Below are 21,480 nucleotides of genomic sequence, written 5' to 3' on the forward strand. Positions count from 1 at the left end.
ACATTCTGTCCATCAACTGTGTTTTTTGCAATTTTCACCCCGAGTGTGCTGGGTATACTCAGACGTGAGTCCCAGGCTCTCCACCCACTGGAGTCAAGCTATCCAGGCTGATGAAGGCTGATAGCCAGAAACCGGTCCTTGGATGCTTGATTCCGGTCTGGGAAAGACATGGCTTGGTAGTTCGGACTGGACTGTTCCCATGAGGCACAGGGTCAGAGCTGATTTGCATATAGCCAGTGTCTAACCCAGGGTGGTGTGGAGTGCAAAAAAACGATGGATTCAGGCCCAGATCCTTGTACTGGGGTGAATGTATGACATTGTTCTACATTCTGTCCATCAACTGTGTTTTTTGCAATTTTCACCCCGAGTGTGCTGGGTATACTCAGACGTGAGTCCCAGGCTCTCCACACCACTGGAGTCAAGCTATCCAGGCTGATGAAGGCTGATAGCCAGAAACCGGTCCTTGGATGCTTGATGCCTGTCTGGGAAAGACATGGCTTGGTAGTTCGGACTGGACTGTTCCCATGAGGCACAGGGTCAGAGCTGATTTGCATATAGCCAGTGTCTAACCCAGGGTGGTGTGGAGTGCAAAAAAACGATGGATTTAGGCCCAGATCCTTGTACTGGGGTGAATGTATGACATTGTTCTACATTCTGTCCATCAACTGTGTTTTTTGCAATTTTCACCCCGAGTGTGCTGGGTATACTCAGACGTGAGTCCCAGGCTCTCCACACCACTGGAGTCAAGCTATCCAGGCTGATGAAGGCTGATAGCCAGAAACCGGTCCTTGGATGCTTGATTCCGGTCTGGGAAAGACATGGCTTGGTAGTTCGGACTGGACTGTTCCCATGAGGCACAGGGTCAGAGCTGATTTGCATATAGCCAGTTTCTAACCCAGGGTGGTGTGTAGTGCAAAAAAAGGATGGATTTAGGCCCAGATCCTTGTACTGGGGTGAATGTATGACATTGTTCTACATTCTGTCCATCAACTGTGTTTTTTGTATTAATTTTTCAAGCAGAACTTCCGCCATGTTGGTTAAATCACTTTAGTTAGAAATGATATACTGCACTCTAAGTGGTGAGGGCAGTCTACTATGAGATGGCCTGGGGCAGCAGCAGGTTACTATGGGATGAGCGAGGGCAACGCCTCAGTTGCTCTAGTAGGCTTGCTGACAGTCTCACAGGGTCATGCTTGTAATTTCCTAGGCACACCCGACTCCCAAAAGATAAAAGGGTAAGTGGGAGACTGGCTAGCGCCCAACTTCTAAAAACTCATGAAGCTGCTGGAAGTACTACACATTTGCAGTGATAACAGACCTTGTAATTTTGAAAGGCTCTCAAATGATTTCGAAACTTGTATATCTTTTCATTAGACATATAAACCTGTAGTTACATTTGACTGTGTGTACTATTGAATTATGCTCCCTACTTCTTTGACAACTTATTACAAAACATATGAGTGAAATCACTGATCATGATTAACATTCTTTTAAATTGACACATTTTAGCTGTGCGATAATAAAGGAAACTGTCATTGTGATGCTGGCTGGCAGCCCCCAACGTGTAGGGATAAAGAGCATGACAGGAACATCGACTTGGATGCCGAAATGAGTTTGCTAGGAGGTTAGTAATTTCAATAAATAAGCATTCAGTGACATCCCATTAGTTTTGTTTGCAGTTCTGTTATTACAGAATTATACCGTACATGTTTAAAATTATTGCGATTTACAACAGCATTGTGTGCAACTTCATTGTCTCAGTCTATATGTTTCGAGAGAGGGCTGCCATCCCAAAACACTCATCTTGCTCTCTCCTAAAAATATATTTTTTATTTTCTCAACTCCTCTCTTTTCTTCTAGGGCAAATGTTGTAAGAATTTCTACCTCACATCAACCCTTCTATTTTTGTATGTTTTCTCATGAGCCATGTCTACCTGTTGGGGCTCTGATCTCTTGCCTCATTGCGTTCGGGTAAATCATATTTTTATCTTTTTGTATGTTCGTTTCCCTATCTTTTTGGTGTGCTCATCATGCTGTGGGAGACTGCTGTCTTGGGTTCTCTGAACCATCTCACAATGCTGTAGGGAAGAGGAGTTATTTCCTGTTTGGGTGTGGCCAGTTGATTATATTTATCCACGCATTACTTCCTGGTTCTGCATGGGATCCTGCAGTCCCCTGTATTGAAGTAGTTCAGTGAGTAGGATGTAGGGATGACCACGTGAAAAGTAAGAACACGGACTAACGAACATCGAAGTATGTTTAGATGCAAAAAATCTGTGACAAAAATGATGCACCATTTTTGGGGAAAAGGATCATCATGACAATGATTTCCACTGGTCTGTATTAGAGAAACTAAAACCCATGAACAATGATAAGACAAAAGCTTTGTTCAAATGGTGGATCAGTAGGTTCTGTGCAGACTCTGAAGATCTGAATGACGAAATACCTTGGTCGCAGGTTGTATAGATTACGTTGCCATGTTCTTTCCACCTACAATATGGAAAAGGTACACATTTCTAAATTATATATATATATATATATATCGCTGTCTATGTATAAATATATATGAATGTGTGTGAATATTAATTAATTATTTTAAGAAAGTTTGGTTGGATTAAGCACAATCTTTGATGCCACCATACATATAACAGTGGTTTTCATTTATTAAAGATACTTAGGGGCATATTTGCAAAAACTTAACGCCGCCGTAGCGTTAATTTTTTTACATTACAGCAGCTTTTTTTATCACCTTATTTACAAGTTGCCGTTAACTGCACTTTTCCAGCGTAAACCTGAATTTTCAAGATCTTCAATTCTGCTAGAAGGACATAATGAAAATGAGATGAAAGGTAGGCGTTCCCATGGAAAAACTGCCACTAAACACACTTTGCGACTTTTACAAGGAAATTTCTGTACGCCGATATCCCCCCAAAACTGCAGCCAAGTCTAATTAGCAGCATTTTTCTAACGCCAAGACTTACCTGGTCTTAAATGGTGCAAACACACCTTTATATATGGAACACAATCCTAGATCCTCATTGGCAACCTCAACAACGCCAAGGAGCTACTACCTTTGCAACTTGGAGCCCCAAGAAGACCACAACCACCACAGAGGCAGTGCCGCAGAAGAGAGCGGGTCTACCGCCAAAGGATTACCCTCATACACCTCCGGCCGGAGGCTATAATAGCTGATTACAGGCTAAAAAGGTCCTCCATCCTACGCCTACTTAACCAGATAGCGTCAAGGCTGCAGGCCACATCTCAGCCTAGAACTAACATCCCTCCGCAGACCATGCTACTTGCTATGCTGCACATGTTGGTCTCAGGCACCTTCCAACCCACCTCTGCCAGAGTGTCCGGAGTCTCCCGAAAATCCTTCTCCAGGTTTCTACCCACTGTCTTGGATACCATCATCAGCCTGATGCCACAGCCTCTACACTTTCCCAACACTGCACAAAAACAACTTCCCAACAAGCAAGGCTTTTATGCCATTGCTATTTTTCCGCATGTGTTGTGGGCAATTGACTGCACCAATGTGCAAGTTGTGCTTCCTGTGGATACTGCACGCATATACCGCAACAGGAAGGACACATACTCGATGAATGTGCAGGCAATAGTTGACCATCTTGGAGTGTACATCAATGTCACCAAGTATTTAGGCGGTGTGCATGATGTCTACATCTTCCGCCAATCCGTCATCAACCAGCGGTTCCACAGTGGCATCTGTGGAAATGGACTGCTCATTGGTAAGTACAAACTGAACACACCACACACCTCAAGTCACCCAATCATGGAGCAAATATGTGAGAATGCACATCTAGCAAATAGAATTCTGCACACATTGTAACTGGGCCAACTACTATACACAAACACCTAATGCCGAAGAACAACATATATGTAAGTAGTCTCAACAAGGGAGTAGGCTAGAAATACTTCCACAAACCACTAAGTCACTCAAGGAATACAGATCTTGCAAAACTCATCACACACATTGCAAGGAATCAGTGCAGCAGGTGCCACAAGATATATGCTTGCATTGTGCTGCATTAATTGTGAAACAAAGCCATGTGTCATATGTACAACAAGATGACAGATCACTCTGCTATCCCCTCTGCTGGTGCACAATTAGCTGACATGCACCATCACAGGCACCCATGCATCATGGTGCAAGTAGACCTGCGTCATGGGGAGGAAAGTATTCCTGCATGAAGGGACACCCAATTGGACACAACCAATCACAAAAGTGGAATTACCCTTACTATGGGTTGTGTCAGAATGTAGCATGCCTAGAGAGAGCATACAAAAAAGAGAAATGTGAATCTCACTCCACGTTGCACATCCCTAAGCCTCCCCTGGTAAGATGTATCAATCTGATGCTTTTCCAGGTGTAAAATTGATACCAGATGCACAAATGTAGCCAGATATATGTGGGTTGTGTGGGAACACAGATGGCAATATCCATGGCCCACCCCAACACGCATTCAAACGGATTCAAAGTTACCATATAGCCCAAGGACATGAATAGACGTGTGTTGGCTTGACATGTCCAAGTAAGTAGATTGCACCAGGAAGCAGTGCAGCTGCGTCTCAAACAGTGATCCACCTGGGGTCCAAGGGGGATGTAACTAACCCACAAAGAGTACTGCATTTAGCATTCAAGTACTTCAGGTGACAACTACCCTCAGTACAATAACTGACAATGATGGATGTTGCTGATGCACATTTCTAGTAATGTGCAAAACGTCATGGGGGCTCTTTTACAAGCCCCTTGCGCCTCTGGTGCGTCAGTTTTTTATGTGAAAAAGTGACATACTGGTGGTACAAGGGGCTTGTAAATAACCCCCAAGGTGTTCTGAGGTACCCATACATCCTTACAGTTACAACATGGAGGTATTACACAGGACTCGGCAAATGGCATCATAGTAATGTGTAGTCTGTAAAGTATAGGCAATTCAATGTCAGTCATGCAGGTCAATTTTATGTACCACAACATGTTGAAGTAGAAAGTACAACGCTGCACAATGGACACAAAATAAAAAAGCCTACTTTGCAAACCCATCAGGCTAAATACTGATGGACACTTCTCTCCATTTTCTGTTTCAGCTGTTCAAGGTTATGCACTGTCACCATGGCTGATGACCCCCATCAAAGTGCCCTACACACAGGCCCAGAGAGACTATAATGTGGCACTGGGATGCACAAGGGCCATCGTGGAACGGACCTTTGGAGTCCTCAAATCCAGGTCCGTTGCTTTGACATTTTGGGGGGAAAACTCCTATACAGGCATGAATTGGTCTGCAAAAGGCACACAATTGATGGACGGAATGCAGAACAAATCAAAACATTCACCCCCAGTCAAGAGATATGGGTTAAATCCATCATTATTTTGCTCACCATGCCACCCCAGTTTAGACCTGGCCATATGCAAATCAGTCTTGACTCTGTGCCTCATGGGAACAGTCCAGCCCAAACTGCCAAACCAGGTCCTCCCTGGAACCGAAACAAACATCCTAGGACCGGTTTCAGGATGTCACCCCTCTTCAGCCAGGATAGCTTGATTCCAGTGGCACAGTGAGCCCAGGACCCATGTCTGGGCATACCTGGCGCACTTAGGGTGAGAAAGCAAAAGGCACACAATTGATGGACTGTTAGAATTGGGGGTCTCTGGTTGGCACAGATAAGGACTTGTGACAACCAGGGACCCTCTCCTCTAGGCAGGGCAAGGGACTTATTCTTTAAAATAACCCCGGCTCACCCTCTAGGTTGCGTGGCGCAAGCAGACAAGGCTAAACTTCAGAGCGTTAGGGGTTAAGCATTTGTGATCACATACAGTAATTAAATGACACACCACAAACGTCCATATATGGTTGTAAATCATGCTCTGAGGTGTACCCGCCTACTTATGAACCCCTTCTTTGTGTATAAAAGGGGGCTATGTGCTTGAGTTCTTTGTGCTACCCTGTACAATGCTGTAGAGTGTTGTGTGGGCTGTAGGACCACCTTTAAAGGTTTATTAAACTATGTTTTTGTATTTTCAGTTTCCGTGCCAATTACTTTCTATAGTCTGAGGACTTCGCGCACAGAAGGGCGAACCCTGCACTAATAGGCCTTGCTGAGGCCTGTACTCATCAATTGGCGCCCGACACGTGGAGCTCATCGGCGACTCGGATGCTCGAAGGATTGGTCGTGACGAAAGATGAGAACCTTGCCGGGGACGTGATCACTGCCAGTGGCGTTTTTAGTCCAGGCATCCCGAGGTTTTCTTCCTTCCCTTCCGACCTGACCATCTGGGCGGCGCCGGTCCTCGACTGAGACCTCTTCTGTCGGCTTACCGTGTAGTGGCCGTTTGGGCGAATTTGGAACTTGGCAGTTGGAATCTGGATGCTCTGGATTGGTAAGGACCGTTGTACGGTACTTGCTGCGAGCTTTTGGTAGTCTGACTTGGCAAGGCAGTTTTAGGATACGCTTGCTGTGAATAATTTGTTTGGTGTGACTAGTCATATTTGGTTTTGGATTTGGGATATATGCGTTGCAACACATATAGGCAGGTAATGTGGAGATATTTCTCCTGAACTTTGTATTTGAGCGGCGCAAAGTTTTAAGTGCCATTTTGATTATAATATTGCATATTTTGCATTATTTCTGACATGCTTGCTTTTAGCGCACTTCGTAAGTGGTGCTGCTGTTTTGGAAGTTGCAAACAAAACAGGTGATGGACCGAATGTGGATCAATGTCACACATTCACCCCAGTCCAAGGATCTGGGCCCAAATCCATCGTTTTTTTGCACTCCACACCAGCCTGGGTTAGACAATGGCGATATGCAAATCAGCTCTGACCCTGTGCCCCATGGGAACAGTCCAGTCCGAACTGCAAAAGCCATGTCCTTCCCAGAACGGAATCAAGCATCCGAGGACCGGACCGGTTTCGAGGTAACACCTCTCATCAGCCCGGCTAGCTTGACTCCAGTGGTGTGGAGTGCCTGGGACCCACGTCTGGGCATCCCCAGCGCACTTATGGCGGCAATTGCAAACAAAACAGGTGATGGACCGAATGTGGATCAATGTCACACATTCACCCCAGTCCAAGGATCTGGGCCCAAATCCATCGTTTTTTTGCACTCCACACCACCCTGGGTTAGACAATGGCGATATGCAAATCAGCTCTGACCCTGTGCCCCATGGGAACAGTCCAGTCCGAACTACAAAAGCCATGTCCTTCCCAGAACGGAATCAAGCATCCGAGGACCGGACCGGTTTCGAGGTAACACCTCTCATCAGCCCGGCTAGCTTGACTCCAGTGGTGTGGAGTGCCTGGGACCCACGTCTGGGCATCCCCAGCGCACTTATGGCGGCAAATGCAAACAAAACAGGTGATGGACCGAATGTGGATCAATGTCACACATTCACCCCAGTCCAAGGATCTGGGCCCAAATCCATCGTTTTTTTGCACTCCACACCACCCTGGGTTAGACAATGGCAATATGCAAATCAGCTTTGACCCTGTCCCCCTTGGGAACAGTCCAGTCCGAACTACAAAAGCCATGTCCTTCCCAGAACGGAATCAAGCATCCGAGGACCGGACCGGTTTCGAGGTAACACCTCTCATCAGCCCGGCTATTGATCCACATTCGGTCCTGATCGAACATGCTGCGATTTGTGTATCGACTGTATGGTCGGAATCCTTGGTTTCGCTACCAGTGGAACATTTAACTGCTGTTCCCACTTTGGAAACTTTTGGTCGAGACTGTGAACTGCGTTGGATTGTGTCGCACCCCTTCCCAGCTGGTTCATCAAGATGGCGGAGGAAACAGTGTTGGGCCTTGGAGTCGGGGAGGGGCACCGTTGGAACCGGCCACGTACTTTGGGGTTTGCCATCCTTTCTGCCATCTAGCTCTCCACACCACTGGAGTCAAGCTATCCAGGCTGATGAAGGCTGATAGCCAGAAACCGGTCCTTGGATGCTTGATTCCGGTCTGGGAAAGACATGGCTTGGTAGTTCGGACTGGACTGTTCCCATGAGGCACAGGGTCAGAGCTGATTTGCATATAGCCAGTGTCTAACCCAGGATGGTGTGGAGTGCAAAAAAACAATGGATTTAGGCCCAGATCCTTGTACTGGGGTGAATGTATGACATTGTTCTACATTCTGTCCATCAACTGTGTTTTTTGCAATTTTCACCCCGAGTGTGCTGGGTGTACTCAGACGTGAGTCCCAGGCTCTCCACACCACTGGAGTCAAGCTATCCAGGCTGATGAAGGCTGATAGCCAGAAACCGGTCCTTGGATGCTTGATTCCAGTCTGGGAAAGACATGGCTTGGTAGTTCAGACTGGACTGTTCCCATGAGGCACCGGGTCAGAGCTGATTTGCATATAGCCAGTGTCTAACCCAGGGTGGTGTGGAGTGCAGAAAAACGATGGATTTAGGCCCAGATCCTTGTACTGGGGTGAATGTATGACATTGTTCTACATTCTGTCCATCAACTGTGTTTTTTGCAATTTTCACCCCGAGTGTGCTGGGTGTACTCAGACGTGAGTCCCAAGCTCTCCACACCACTGGAGTCAAGCTATCCAGGCTGATGAAGGCTGATAGCCAGAAACCGGTCCTTGGATGCTTGATTCCGGTCTGGGAAAGACATGGCTTGGTAGTTCGGACTGGACTGTTCCCATGAGGCACAGGGTCAGAGCTGATTTGCATATAGCCAGTGTCTAACCCAGGGTGGTGTGGAGTGCAAAAAAACGATGGATTTAGGCCCAGATCCTTGTACTGGGGTGAATGTATGACATTGTTCTACATTCTGTCCATCAACTGTGTTTTTTGCAATTTTCACCCGAGTGTGCTGGGTGTACTCAGACGTGAGTCCCAGGCTCTCCACACCACTGGAGTCAAGCTATCCAGGCTGATGAAGGCTGATAGCCAGAAACCGGTCCTTGGATGCTTGATTCCGGTCTGGGAAAGACATGGCTTGGTAGTTCGGACTGGACTGTTCCCATGAGGCACAGGGTCAGAGCTGATTTGCATATAGCCAGTGTCTAACCCAGGGTGGTGTGGAGTGCAAAAAAACGATGGATTTAGGCCCAGATCCTTGTACTGGGGTGAATGTATGACATTGTTCTACATTCTGTCCATCAACTGTGTTTTTTGCAATTTTCACCCCGAGTGTGCTGGGTGTACTCAGACGTGAGTCCCAGGCTCTCCACACCACTGGAGTCAAGCTATCCAAGCTGATGAAGGCTGATAGCCAGAAACCGGTCCTTGGATGCTTGATTCCGGTCTGGGAAAGACATGGCTTGGTAGTTCGGACTGGACTGTTCCCATGAGGCACAGGGTCAGAGCTGATTTGCATATAGCCAGTGTCTAACCCAGGGTGGTGTGGAGTACAAAAAAACGATGGATTTAGGCCCAGATCCTTGTACTGGGGTGAATGTATGACATTGTTCTACATTCTGTCCATCAACTATGTTTTTTGCAATTTTCACCCCGAGTGTGCTGGGTGTACTCAGATGTGAGTCCAGCGCTCTCCACACCACTGGAGTCAAGCTATCCAGGCTGATGAAGGCTGATAGTCAGAAACCGGTCCTTGGATGCTTGATTCCGGTCTGGGAAAGACATGGCTTGGTAGTTCGGACTGGACTGTTCCCATGAGGCACAGGGTCAAAGCTGATTTGCATATAGCCAGTGTCTTACCCAGGGTGGTGTGGAGTGCAAAAAAACGAGGGATTTAAGCCCAGATCCTTGTACTGGGGTGAATGTATGACATTGTTCTACATTCTGTCCATCAACTGTGTTTTTTGCAATTTTCACCCCGAGTGTGCTGGGTGTACTCAGACGTGAGTCCCAGGCTCTCCACAACACTGGAGTCAAGCTATCCAGGCTGATGAAGGCTGATAGCCAGAAACCGGTCCTTGGATGCTTGATTCCGGTCTGGGAAAGACATGGCTTGGTAGTTCGGACTGGACTGTTCCCATGAGGCACAGGGTCAGAGCTGATTTGCATATAGCCAGTGTCTAACCCAGGGTGGTGTGGAGTGCAAATAAATGATGGATTGAGGCCCAGATCCTTGTACTGGGGTGAATGTATGACATTGTTCTACATTCTGTCCATCAACTGTGTTTTTTGCAATATTCACCCCGAGTGTGCTGGGTGTACTCAGACGTGAGTCCCAGGCTCTCCACACCACTGGAGTCAAGCTATCCAGGCTGATGAAGGCTGATAGCCAGAAACCGGTCCTTGGATGCTTGATTCCAGTCTGGGAAAGACATGGCTTGGTAGTTCGGACTGGACTGTTCCCATGAGGCACAGGGTCAGAGCTGATTTGCATATAGCCAGTGTCTAACCCAGGGTGTTGTGGAGTGCAAAAAAACGATGGAATTTGGCCCAGATCCTTGTACTGGGGTGAATGTATGACATTGTTCTACATTCTGTCCATCAACTGTGTTTTTTGCAATTTTCACCCCGAGTGTGCTGGGTGTACTCAGACGTGAGTCCCAGGCTCTCCACACCACTGGAGTCAAGCTATTCAGGCTGATGAAGGCTGATAGCCAGAAACCGGTCCTTGGATGCTTGATTCCGGTCTGGAAAAGACATGGCTTGGTAGTTCGGACTGGACTGTTCCCATGAGGCACAGGGTCAGAGCTGATTTGCATATAGCCAGTGTCTAACCCAGGGTGGTGTGGAGTGCAAAAAAACGATGGATTTAGGCCCAGATCCTTGTACTGGGGTGAATGTATGACATTGTTCTACATTCTATCCATCAACTGTGTTTTTTGCAATTTTCACCCCGAGTGTGCTGGGTGTACTCAGACGTGAGTCCCAGGCTCTCCACACCACTGGAGTCAAGCTATCCAGGCTGATGAAGGCTGATAGCCAGAAACCGGTCCTTGGATGCTTGATTCCGGTCTGGGAAAGACATGGCTTGGTAGTTCGGACTGGACTGTTCCCATGAGGCACAGGGTCAGAGCTGATTTGCATATAGCCAGTGTCTAACCCAGGGTGGTGTGGAGTGCAAAAAAACGATGGATTTAGGGCCAGATCCTTGTACTGGGGTGAATGTATGACATTGTTCTACATTCTGTCCATCAACTGTGTTTTTTGCAATTTTCACCCCGAGTGTGCTGGGTGTACTCAGACGTGAGTCCCAGGCTCTCCACACCACTGGAGTCAAGCTATCCAGGCTGATGAAGGCTGATAGCCAGAATCCGGTCCTTGGATGCTTGATTCCGGTCTGGGAAAGACATGGCTTGGTAGTTCGGACTGGACTGTTCCCATGAGGCACAGGGTCAGAGCTGATTTGCATATAGCCAGTGTCTAACCCAGGGTGGTGTGGAGTGCAAAAAAACGATGGATTAAGGCCCAGATCCTTGTACTGGGGCGAATGTATTACATTGTTCTACATTCTGTCCATCAACTGTGTTTTTTGCAATTTTCACCCGAGTGTGCTGGGTGTACTCAGACGTGAGTCCCAGGCTCTCCACACCACTGGAGTCAAGCTATCCAGTCTGATGAAGGCTGATAGCCAGAAACCGGTCCTTGGATGCTTGATTCCGGTCTGGGAAAGACATGGCTTGGTAGTTCGGACTGGACTGTTCCCATGAAGCACAGGGTCAGAGCTGATTTGCATATAGCCAGTGTCTAACCCAGGGTGGTGTGGAGTGCAAAAAAACGATGGATTTAGGCCCAGATCCTTGTACTGGGGTGAATGTATGACATTGTTCTACATTCTGTCCATCAACTGTGTTTTTTGCAATTTTCACCCCGAGTGTGCTGGGTGTACTCAGACGTGAGTCCCAGGCTCTCCACACCACTGGAGTCAAGCTATCCAAGCTGATGAAGGCTGATAGCCAGAAACCGGTCCTTGGATGCTTGATTCCGGTCTGGGAAAGACATGGCTTGGTAGTTCGGACTGGACTGTTCCCATGAGGCACAGGGTCAGCGCTGATTTGCATATAGCCAGTGTCTAACCCAGGGTGGTGTGGAGTGCAAAAAAACGATGGATTTAGGCCCAGATCCTTGTACTGGGGTGAATGTATGACATTGTTCTACATTCTGTCCATCAACTATGTTTTTTGCAATTTTCACCCCGAGTGTGCTGGGTGTACTCAGATGTGAGTCCCGCGCTCTCCACACCACTGGAGTCAAGCTATCCAGGCTGATGAAGGCTGATAGTCAGAAACCGGTCCTTGGATGCTTGATTCCGGTCTGGGAAAGACATGGCTTGGTAGTTCGGACTGGACTGTTCCCATGAGGCACAGGGTCAAAGCTGATTTGCATATAGCCAGTGTCTTACCCAGGGTGGTGTGGAGTGCAAAAAAACGAGGGATTTAAGCCCAGATCCTTGTACTGGGGTGAATGTATGACATTGTTCTACATTCTGTCCATCAACTGTGTTTTTTGCAATTTTCACCCCGAGTGTGCTGGGTGTACTCAGACGTGAGTCCCAGGCTCTCCACAACACTGGAGTCAAGCTATCCAGGCTGATGAAGGCTGATAGCCAGAAACCGGTCCTTGGATGCTTGATTCCGGTCTGGGAAAGACATGGCTTGGTAGTTCGGACTGGACTGTTCCCATGAGGCACAGGGTCAGAGCTGATTTGCATATAGCCAGTGTCTAACCCAGGGTGGTGTGGAGTGCAAAAAAATGATGGATTGAGGCCCAGATCCTTGTACTGGGGTGAATGTATGACATTGTTCTACATTCTGTCCATCAACTGTGTTTTTTGCAATATTCACCCCGAGTGTGCTGGGTGTACTCAGACGTGAGTCCCAGGCTCTCCACACCACTGGAGTCAAGCTATCCAGGCTGATGAAGGCTGATAGCCAGAAACCGGTCCTTGGATGCTTGATTCCAGTCTGGGAAAGACATGGCTTGGTAGTTCGGACTGGACTGTTCCCATGAGGCACAGGGTCAGAGCTGATTTGCATATAGCCAGTGTCTAACCCAGGGTGTTGTGGAGTGCAAAAAAACGATGGAATTTGGCCCAGATCCTTGTACTGGGGTGAATGTATGACATTGTTCTACATTCTGTCCATCAACTGTGTTTTTTGCAATTTTCACCCCGAGTGTGCTGGGTGTACTCAGACGTGAGTCCCGCGCTCTCCACACCCCTGGAGTCAAGCTATCCAGGCTGATGAAGGCTGATAGCCAGTACCCGGTCCTTGGATGCTTGATTCCGGTCTGGGAAAGACATGGCTTGGTAGTTCGGACTGGACTGTTCCCATGAGGCACAGGGTCAAAGCTGATTTGCATATAGCCAGTGTCTAACCCAGGGTGGTGTGGAGTGCAAAAAAACGAGGGATTTAGGCCCAGATCCTTGTACTGGGGTGAATGTATGACATTGTTCTACATTCTGTCCATCAACTGTGTTTTTTGCAATTTTCACCCCGAGTGTGCTGGGTGTACTCAGACGTGAGTCCCAGGCTCTCCACACCACTGGAGTCAAGCTATCCAGGCTGATGAAGGCTGATAGCCAGAATCCGGTCCTTGGATGCTTGATTCCGGTCTGGGAAAGACATGGCTTGGTAGTTCGGACTGGACTGTTCCCATGAGGCACAGGGTCAGAGCTGATTTGCATATAGCCAGTGTCTAACCCAGGGTGGTGTGGAGTGCAAAAAAACGATGGATTAAGGCCCAGATCCTTGTACTGGGGCGAATGTATTACATTGTTCTACATTCTGTCCATCAACTGTGTTTTTTGCAATTTTCACCCCGAGTGTGCTGGGTGTAATCAGACGTGAGTCCCAGGCTCTCCACACCACTGGAGTCAAGCTATCCAGGCTGATGAAGGCTGATAGCCAGAAACCGGTCCTTGGATGCTTTATTCCGGTCTGGGAAAGACATGGCTTGGTAGTTCGGACTGGACTGTTCCCATGAGGCACAGGGTCAGAGCTGATTTGCATATAGCCAGTGTCTAACCCAGGGTGGTGTGGAGTGCAAAAAAACGATGGATTTAGGCCCAGATCCTTGTACTGGAGTGAATGTATGACATTGTTCTACATTCTTTCCATCAACTGTGTTTTTTGCAATTTTAACCCCGAGTGTGCTGGGTGTACTCAGACGTGAGTCCCAGGCTCTCCACACCACTAGAGTCAAGCTATCCAGGCTGATGAAGGCTGATAGCCAGAAACCGGTCCTTGGATGCTTGATTCCGGTCTGGGAAAGACATGGCTTGGTAGTTCGGACTGGACTGTTCCCATGAGGCACAGGGTCAGAGCTGATTTGCATATAGCCAGTGTCTAACCCAGGGTGGTGTGGAGTGCAAAAAAAGATGGATTTAGGCCCAGATCCTTGTACTGGGGTGAATGTATGACATTGTTCTACATTCTGTCCATCAACTGTGTTTTTTGCAATCCTTTCTCCATCTAGCAGACTATATTTCGGCAACTTCTATGTATATTTTGACAATTTGTGGATGGAGTTCTACTTACCAGAGGGAGTCAACAAGTTTGATCGACGGGGTCAAGGCTGAGACTGTTGTTTTGGGCTTACTATTGTGGTTTAATCGGTAACGGGATTTGCTTCATTAGTAATCTTCTATTGTGTTTTGCTCTATTGCGTCAGCTTTGTGGGGCATTCTTTGTTAAGGCGGGGGGGAGACCGGGAATGTGTACGACAATGCCCTCCTCCATTTCTACTTTTAGTGTCCAGGTTTAGTTACTCTTTTATATCTCTTCGTTCTCGCTATATTTCGGGTTTCAGTTCTTTGGGGCGACAGGCACGCTGCTAGGGGGGGTAGGCCGTAGTCATCTGCAGGGGTGCAGGGTGGGGGTTGGGGGAGGGTTTTTTTTTTGTTTTGCCTTTATTTGTTTCTATGGCCTTTTTTTCACTTTCGATTCCTTTCTTTTGCCTTTTCTTTCGTTTCTTCATTTTTCGGGTCAGCACAGTGGGTCCACTCTTGTGTCTATTATCGATCCTTCTTTATCTGTGCCTATACTTTCTACAGTATTATCAGTATCAACAGGCGGGCGCTTAATTGGTGCGAACTGTGACTGTATGCTTGTTTATCCTGAATCATATGCCTTAGCGCCACTGTTCTAACTGTAATTTAGATGGTATACTCAATAACAAGTTTTAACCGAATCTATGGTAGCTCCGATTCACGGGCTGCCGAGTCGTGTCATACCTGACTTACTGTGATTAAACTGATTAGCGGCCGGCCTGGTGGTTGTAGTTCCATACTTGTAACCGTTTGAAGTAATAATAAAGGTTTTTCAAAAAAATAAAAAATAAAAAAAAGCTGCATTACCCGATCCACGAAAGAATCCTGCCGCCTTTTATGAGGAAGTTGAGGGGGCTCTAAATTCTTGTACTATGACATTAGCCGATATAGATTTATTTTTTCTGCTTATATTACGCCCTGATATGTGGAGATCTGTGCGGAAAGTAGATGATCTTGTGACTTTTAAGGTAAAATGGGCGGATCTAGAGGATGAGGATAGAGAAAGGACACCTGCGCAGAAGCCACCCCAGTTGATTTTAGACCTTCCTGCTGCCATTCTGACTAAACTAAAAACGATCTTCCCCCATAAAAAAATTGATTGGACTATGTTAGCATCGTGTAAGCAAAAGGTAGATGAATCAGTTTCAGATTTCTTTACACGGTTTGAGGAAACTTTTCATGATTTTAGCGGTCAGTCGCTTACGGACGACACGGGCCGACATCTTTTTGTTGATAAGTATGTTTCCAATTTATTACCAGGAGTGGCAGCTCGGTTAAAAGCGAGTGAAAGCTCTTGGACGACTTCGTCTCCAGCATCCCTCCTGACGATGGCTCAGTATTATGAGCGTCAGGAATTAGAAGCTAAGGGTAATGAAGAGAAGAAGTCTAAAGATTTGAAAACGAAGGTTATGTTAGCACAAGTGTACGAACGGCCCCATAGAGGGATTGATAGGGGTGGTCGAGGATCTTATGGTTCTTCTTTTGTTCATCCGAACCTGGCTAGGGATCAATGTGCGTATTGTAAGCAGATGGGTCATTGGGCTAAGGAGTGTCCCTTGTTGCGTGCGCAGCAGCAAGGACGTGGTCAAGGCCCAATGAGAAATCGAAGGGGCTTTTCAGGCCCTAGGGGAAACTCGAATGATCGTGCTAGATTTGATTCTAATATGCGACCGCAAGATGGGTCTAATGTTTTTGATCGACGAGATCAGTGCCAAATATCTGATTATGAACGCTCTGAATATCATGATTCACAGTATGCATAGGATTGCGTAGGATGGGGTAAGGAATCAATTGAAGTGCCAGTAGATCAGAGGGGTCCTTATGTTACAGCACATGTTTTGGGTTCTACTGATCGGTTTCTGGTTGATACAGGAGCTACTCGTAGCGCTTTGTCTAAACAATTGGTTCTGAGGGCTCCACTGTCTGGCTTAACGATTACATCAATAGGGTTCGATGGAACACCTTCCCTTAGCCCATTGTCACAACCTCTTGCACTTCATGTAGATAAGTTTGCTGCACCATGTCCATTTTTGCTTTCCCCAAACACGCCTGATAATATTGTGGGTTTGGATATGCTCAACCATTTCAGAGCTACAATACGTTGCTCACCTGAAGGAGTACGTGTTATTTTGAACGACAACTATCCGACGATGGAGAGGGTGTGTATCGTTAAAGAGGATACTGCATTGGCCTCTTTACCCCGTACCTTGTGGGCTACCTCAGATACTGATGTGGGACAGATGGTTATCACCCGTGCAAATTAGTGTAAAGGAGGGAGCTGTGTTGCCACGCCTACCTCAATATCGTATTTCACAGGAGGGGGAGGAGGCGCATATACAGATTGTGCGGGATCTCATTAAAGTGGGGGTAGTAGAAGAGGTTCCATACAACGTTTGTAACAGTCCTATCCTACCGATTCTGAAGAAAGACACTGACACTAGGATTTATCGATTTATTATCGATCTGAGGGAGGTAAATAAGATAGTGATACCTCAATACCCAGTGGTTTCTGACATTACTACACTTCTTACTCTGGTTCCACCAACTGCGACCACGTTCTCCGTTATAGACTTGAAGAACGCTTTCTTTTCGATCCCTATTCATCCCGATAGCCGATATCTTTTCGGTTTCACTTTGAATAATCGATCGTATAGATTTTGTAGAGTTCCTCAAGGCTATACTGAGAGTCCTAGTATCTACAGTCAAGCGTTGAAACGACAATTGGATTCTTTTGTTCTGCCTGAAGGTGTGGCGCTTATACAATATGTCGATGACATCTTGTTGGCGGCCGATACCCCCGAGCAATGTGAGAAGTGTACGTTGTCTTTACTTTCCTTTTTGGAATCCCACAATCACAAAGTATCGAAGAAGAAACTGCAATACTGTAGACCAAAGGTGACCTACTTAGGTCACCTTTTGTCTAAGGAGGGACGTGCACTCACATCGGATCGTATTCAAGCAATTTTGGACACACCAGCACCTTCTACACAGAAGGGTGTTTGAGCATTTTTGGGTCTTACTTCTTTTTGTAGGCAGTGGATACTGGGCTTTTCACACATAGTTAAACCACTGTTGGCACTTCTGACAAAAGACACTCCAATTCCCCTTCCCTGGACAGATGAGTGTGAGAATGCTTTCCAGCAATTACGACAGGCCCTTTGTTCAGCACCAGTGTTAGGCACCCCTGATTACACGAAGACTTTTACATTGTATGTACATGAAAGAGATGGATGCGCAGTATCAGTGTTAGTGCAGATGCACAGTGATGAGCAGCGCCCTTGCGCATATTTCTCGGCAGTACTTGATCCTGTTGCTCGAGCACTACTTGGTTGTTTTCGCTCGGTTGCAGCGACAGCTGTGTCAATACGCCAGAGGGAGGGGATCGGGTTATCTCACATGTTGTTGGTGTTGGTCCCCCATGCTGTTGATGCTCTTTTGAATCAGACAAAGACGCAGCATTTAACTAGCGCTCGTCTAACAATTTATGAGCTGACGTTGTTGACTCCTCATATTACATTGAAGAGATGTGCAACACTAAACCCAGCCACGTTGTTACCATTTTCGGCGACTCAGCCTGAGGCGCAGGAAACACACGATTGCATTTTTGTGACTGAGGAACAGACAAAAGGTTGTATTGATTTGCAGGACACGCCCTTTACGGATGTAGATGGAGAACTGTGGGTGGATGGGTCTTGTCTGAAGTTACCAGATGGTAGTACCTCAGCAGCATATGCAATTACTACACTACATACAATAGTGGAGACAGCACGCATACCGCAGAAATCAGCTCAGGCAGCGGAACTGATAGCATTGACGCGGGCATGTGAGCTTAGTGCAGGGTTATGCGTGAATGTTTACACGGACAGCCGCTATGCTTTTGGAGTAGCGCACGATTTCGGCCTGCTCTGGAAGGAAAGGGGCTTTTTGACATCACATGGAGCACAGATAATGTACGGAGAATTAGTGCATAATCTTTTGACTGCATTGATGCATCCAAAGAAGATAGCTATAGTGAAGTGTAGCGCACACAAGAAAGTAACAGATAAAGTGGGAGAAGGAAACGCTTTTGTAGATCAAGTAGCACGTGAAACTGTGATGCAGCCTGACTCCACTTTAATGTACGTTGTGAAGTCACAAGCTGATCGATGGCACGATGCTAGGAAGGAGGTACTAGAGATACAGAGGACCGCTTCTGATAAAGAGCGGGAGCAATGGTCCAAGGATGGAGAGTTGGATGATGAAGGTTGATGGAGAAATAAGCAGATGGATAAGTGGAAGTTACCTATAGGTTTTGTACAACCTATGGTTCAGATGGCACATGGGCTAGCACATGTTGGGGCCTCAGCAATTGTGAAATTGCTTACGTAAGTTTGGGAGCATCCAGAAATTGCTAGCACGGCTAAGAGAGTAGTACAGACCTGCATGATTTGTCTTAAGTACAATCCAGGAAAAGGGACACGAACTCCAGCAGGAGGATTTGCAACACCTACTGCACCTTTTTAAGTTTTGCAAATTGATTATATTCAGCTTGAACGCTGCAATAATCTGAAATATGTTTTACTTGTGGTTTGTGCATTCAGCAAATGGATTGAAGCATACCCTACGAAAGACAATACTGCAATTACTACGGCAAAGGTGCTATAAAAGGAATTCTTTCCTCGCTATGGTGTTTGTAGATTGTTGTGTAGTGACAACGGGCCTCATTTTATAGCGGACGTTGTCAAATATGTCCTGAAAGGATTGGGAATAAAACAGAAATTCCATGCAGTGTTCCATACACAGTCAGCAGGCTTGGTGGAAAAGTACAATGGTACTTTAAAGCTTAAAATAGCAAAGATACAAGCTTCTACTTCTCTGACTTGGCCAGATGCTCTGCCTTTGGCGTTATTGTCTATCAGATCAGTACCACATTCTCAAACAGGTCTCACTCCTTATGAGATCGTATTTGGGCGTCCCATGAATATATGGGGAGTGCCCAAGCCAAGCTCAGTGTATGATGTACCTTGTGTTTTAATGAATGACTATTTGGCACAATTGACTGACAGTTTGGTTTCTATTCATCAACAGGTTTGAGAAGCACTCCCTGACTGGTCCACAGGTGAAGGCCATAATCTCCGGCCTGGAGATTTCGCCCTTATAAAATCATTTGAGAGGTCGAACAGTCTGGAGCCGAGGTGGTGTGGTCCTGAGCAGGTTCTTCTCGTGACGAGAACAGCTGTCCGAGTCACCGACTGGAAGAACTGGATCCATTCCGTACATTGTCGGAAGGTGCAACCCGGACTGGTGGAGCCTGCTGTATTGACCAACCATCGAGAAATCCTGACTGCGGAGAAAGGCCATGCTGTGGTACCTGACGAATCTGAGGAGTTCTTCCCGGACCTGACAGTTCCTGGAGTGAGGAGATATAATCTACGACCAAGGAAAGAGCCTGCAGTTGTGTGATAAGTTGTCAGAACTGCCCCTAGTTCAGTGAAACGGAGAGCAGATGAGGCAAGGGGGGGAATCAGCCCTGCATTAGTGTAGTGACACCCGTCTTGGCCCGCTGGTGAAAAAAACAACGGCTGCATAGGGGGAAGAGTTCTGACAACCCTTTTTTTAGTTTCAGGAAGATATTGCTTGGATATTTGTTTGAATGGAAAAGAAGAACATTTTTTGTGCTGTAGGGTTCATTGCTGATGTAGCATTTGTTGCTACAATCACGTGGTTTGTCGAGGATGTAATTCCTGCCCGTGAGTTGTATATTGTTTCCACTCCAGTGCCAGATGAGCATTTCTTTTATACGCTTCCATATCAAGAGTTGAAGCATCGACAGTCATATTTGAATAACACTTTTATCCAGATGCTTCATCATACCCACATTGCTACTAATGGGTGAACAGTCAAAATAACGAGTCCAAAATATCGAATGGACATAATATCGAGTTTTAAATATAGAATGGACAAAATATCGAATGGACAGAATATAGACATCAAAAATATCGTTTTTAAGGTAAGTAATGTAATATCGAATGTTAAAAATATAGAACGTTAAAATATCGAAGTATATAATATAGATTATTAAAATTATCGATTTTTTAATAATATCAAATTTTTTATAGTGTTTTTTATGTTATTATATGTGTGTAAAGTGTGTATTTATGTTATAATTAATTTTAAATAATGAATTTTGTATTTATAATTTTTGCGTAATTTAATTCTGTAGCGGGTTGTGGGTTTATAGGGGAATAGGGTGGGAAGTAATTTAATTATAATTAATTAAATATGTAAATTTATTTATTGGTAATAATTTGTAATTAATTGTTAATTAATTTATATTTGGTAATTAATTAAATTTTAATTGGTGATTAATTTTAATTAATTGATTAATTGCTAATTATGTTAAATTTACTAATTTATTTTCTGTAGCGGGTTGTGGGTTTATAGGGGAATTGGGTGGGAAGTAATTTAATCATAAATAATTAAATATGTAAAATTATTTATTGGTATTTATTTAGAATTAATTGTTAATTAGGTTTGTATGGGCAATTAATAAAATTTTAATTGCCAATTAATTTAATTTAATTGAATAATTACTAATTATGTTAATTTTACTAATTTATTTTCTGTAGCGGGTTGTGGGTTTATTGGAGAATAGGTTGGGAAGTAATTTATTTATAATTAATTAAATAATTACATTTATTTAATTGTATTTAATTCGAATTAATTGTTAATTAATTTTAAATTATTAAATAATTATGTGTTAATTTGTAATTGATTTGTATTAATAGGTAACTAATTGTAATAATTAAAGTTGATCAGTAATTATAATAGATTAATTATTATATTATATTAAATTGGTAATTACTTTAAAATAATTTTTTATAGATATTAATTTATAATTTATTAAATAATATATGAAGTATTTACTTTCCCTAATGTTGCATTCTCTGGAGTGGGAATAGTAATTTTAACCCTTACGCTATCCAATGTTTTCCCTACTGTTGCACTCTTTGGAGTGGGAATAGTAATTTTGACCCCTACGCTATCCAACGCTTTCCCTACTGTTGC

At 45.3% G+C, this 21,480-nt stretch overlaps 1 protein-coding gene across 1 annotated transcript in view; it reads left to right on the forward strand.

Moving 5' to 3' along the window:
* LOC147683289 (uncharacterized) overlaps positions 1-21,480 on the forward strand; it is a 1,765,034-nt gene that overhangs the window by 1,648,759 nt on the left and 94,795 nt on the right. Inside the window, exon 22 of the mRNA XM_086942513.1 lies at positions 1,510-1,624. Coding sequence (XP_086798639.1) covers positions 1,510-1,624 — 115 coding nt within the window. The remainder of the gene's footprint in view (positions 1-1,509; positions 1,625-21,480) is intronic.

This window comes from Lissotriton vulgaris, chromosome 11 (assembly GCF_964263255.1).
Source record: "Lissotriton vulgaris chromosome 11, aLisVul1.2, whole genome shotgun sequence".
Taxonomy (NCBI): Eukaryota; Metazoa; Chordata; class Amphibia; order Caudata; family Salamandridae; genus Lissotriton; species Lissotriton vulgaris.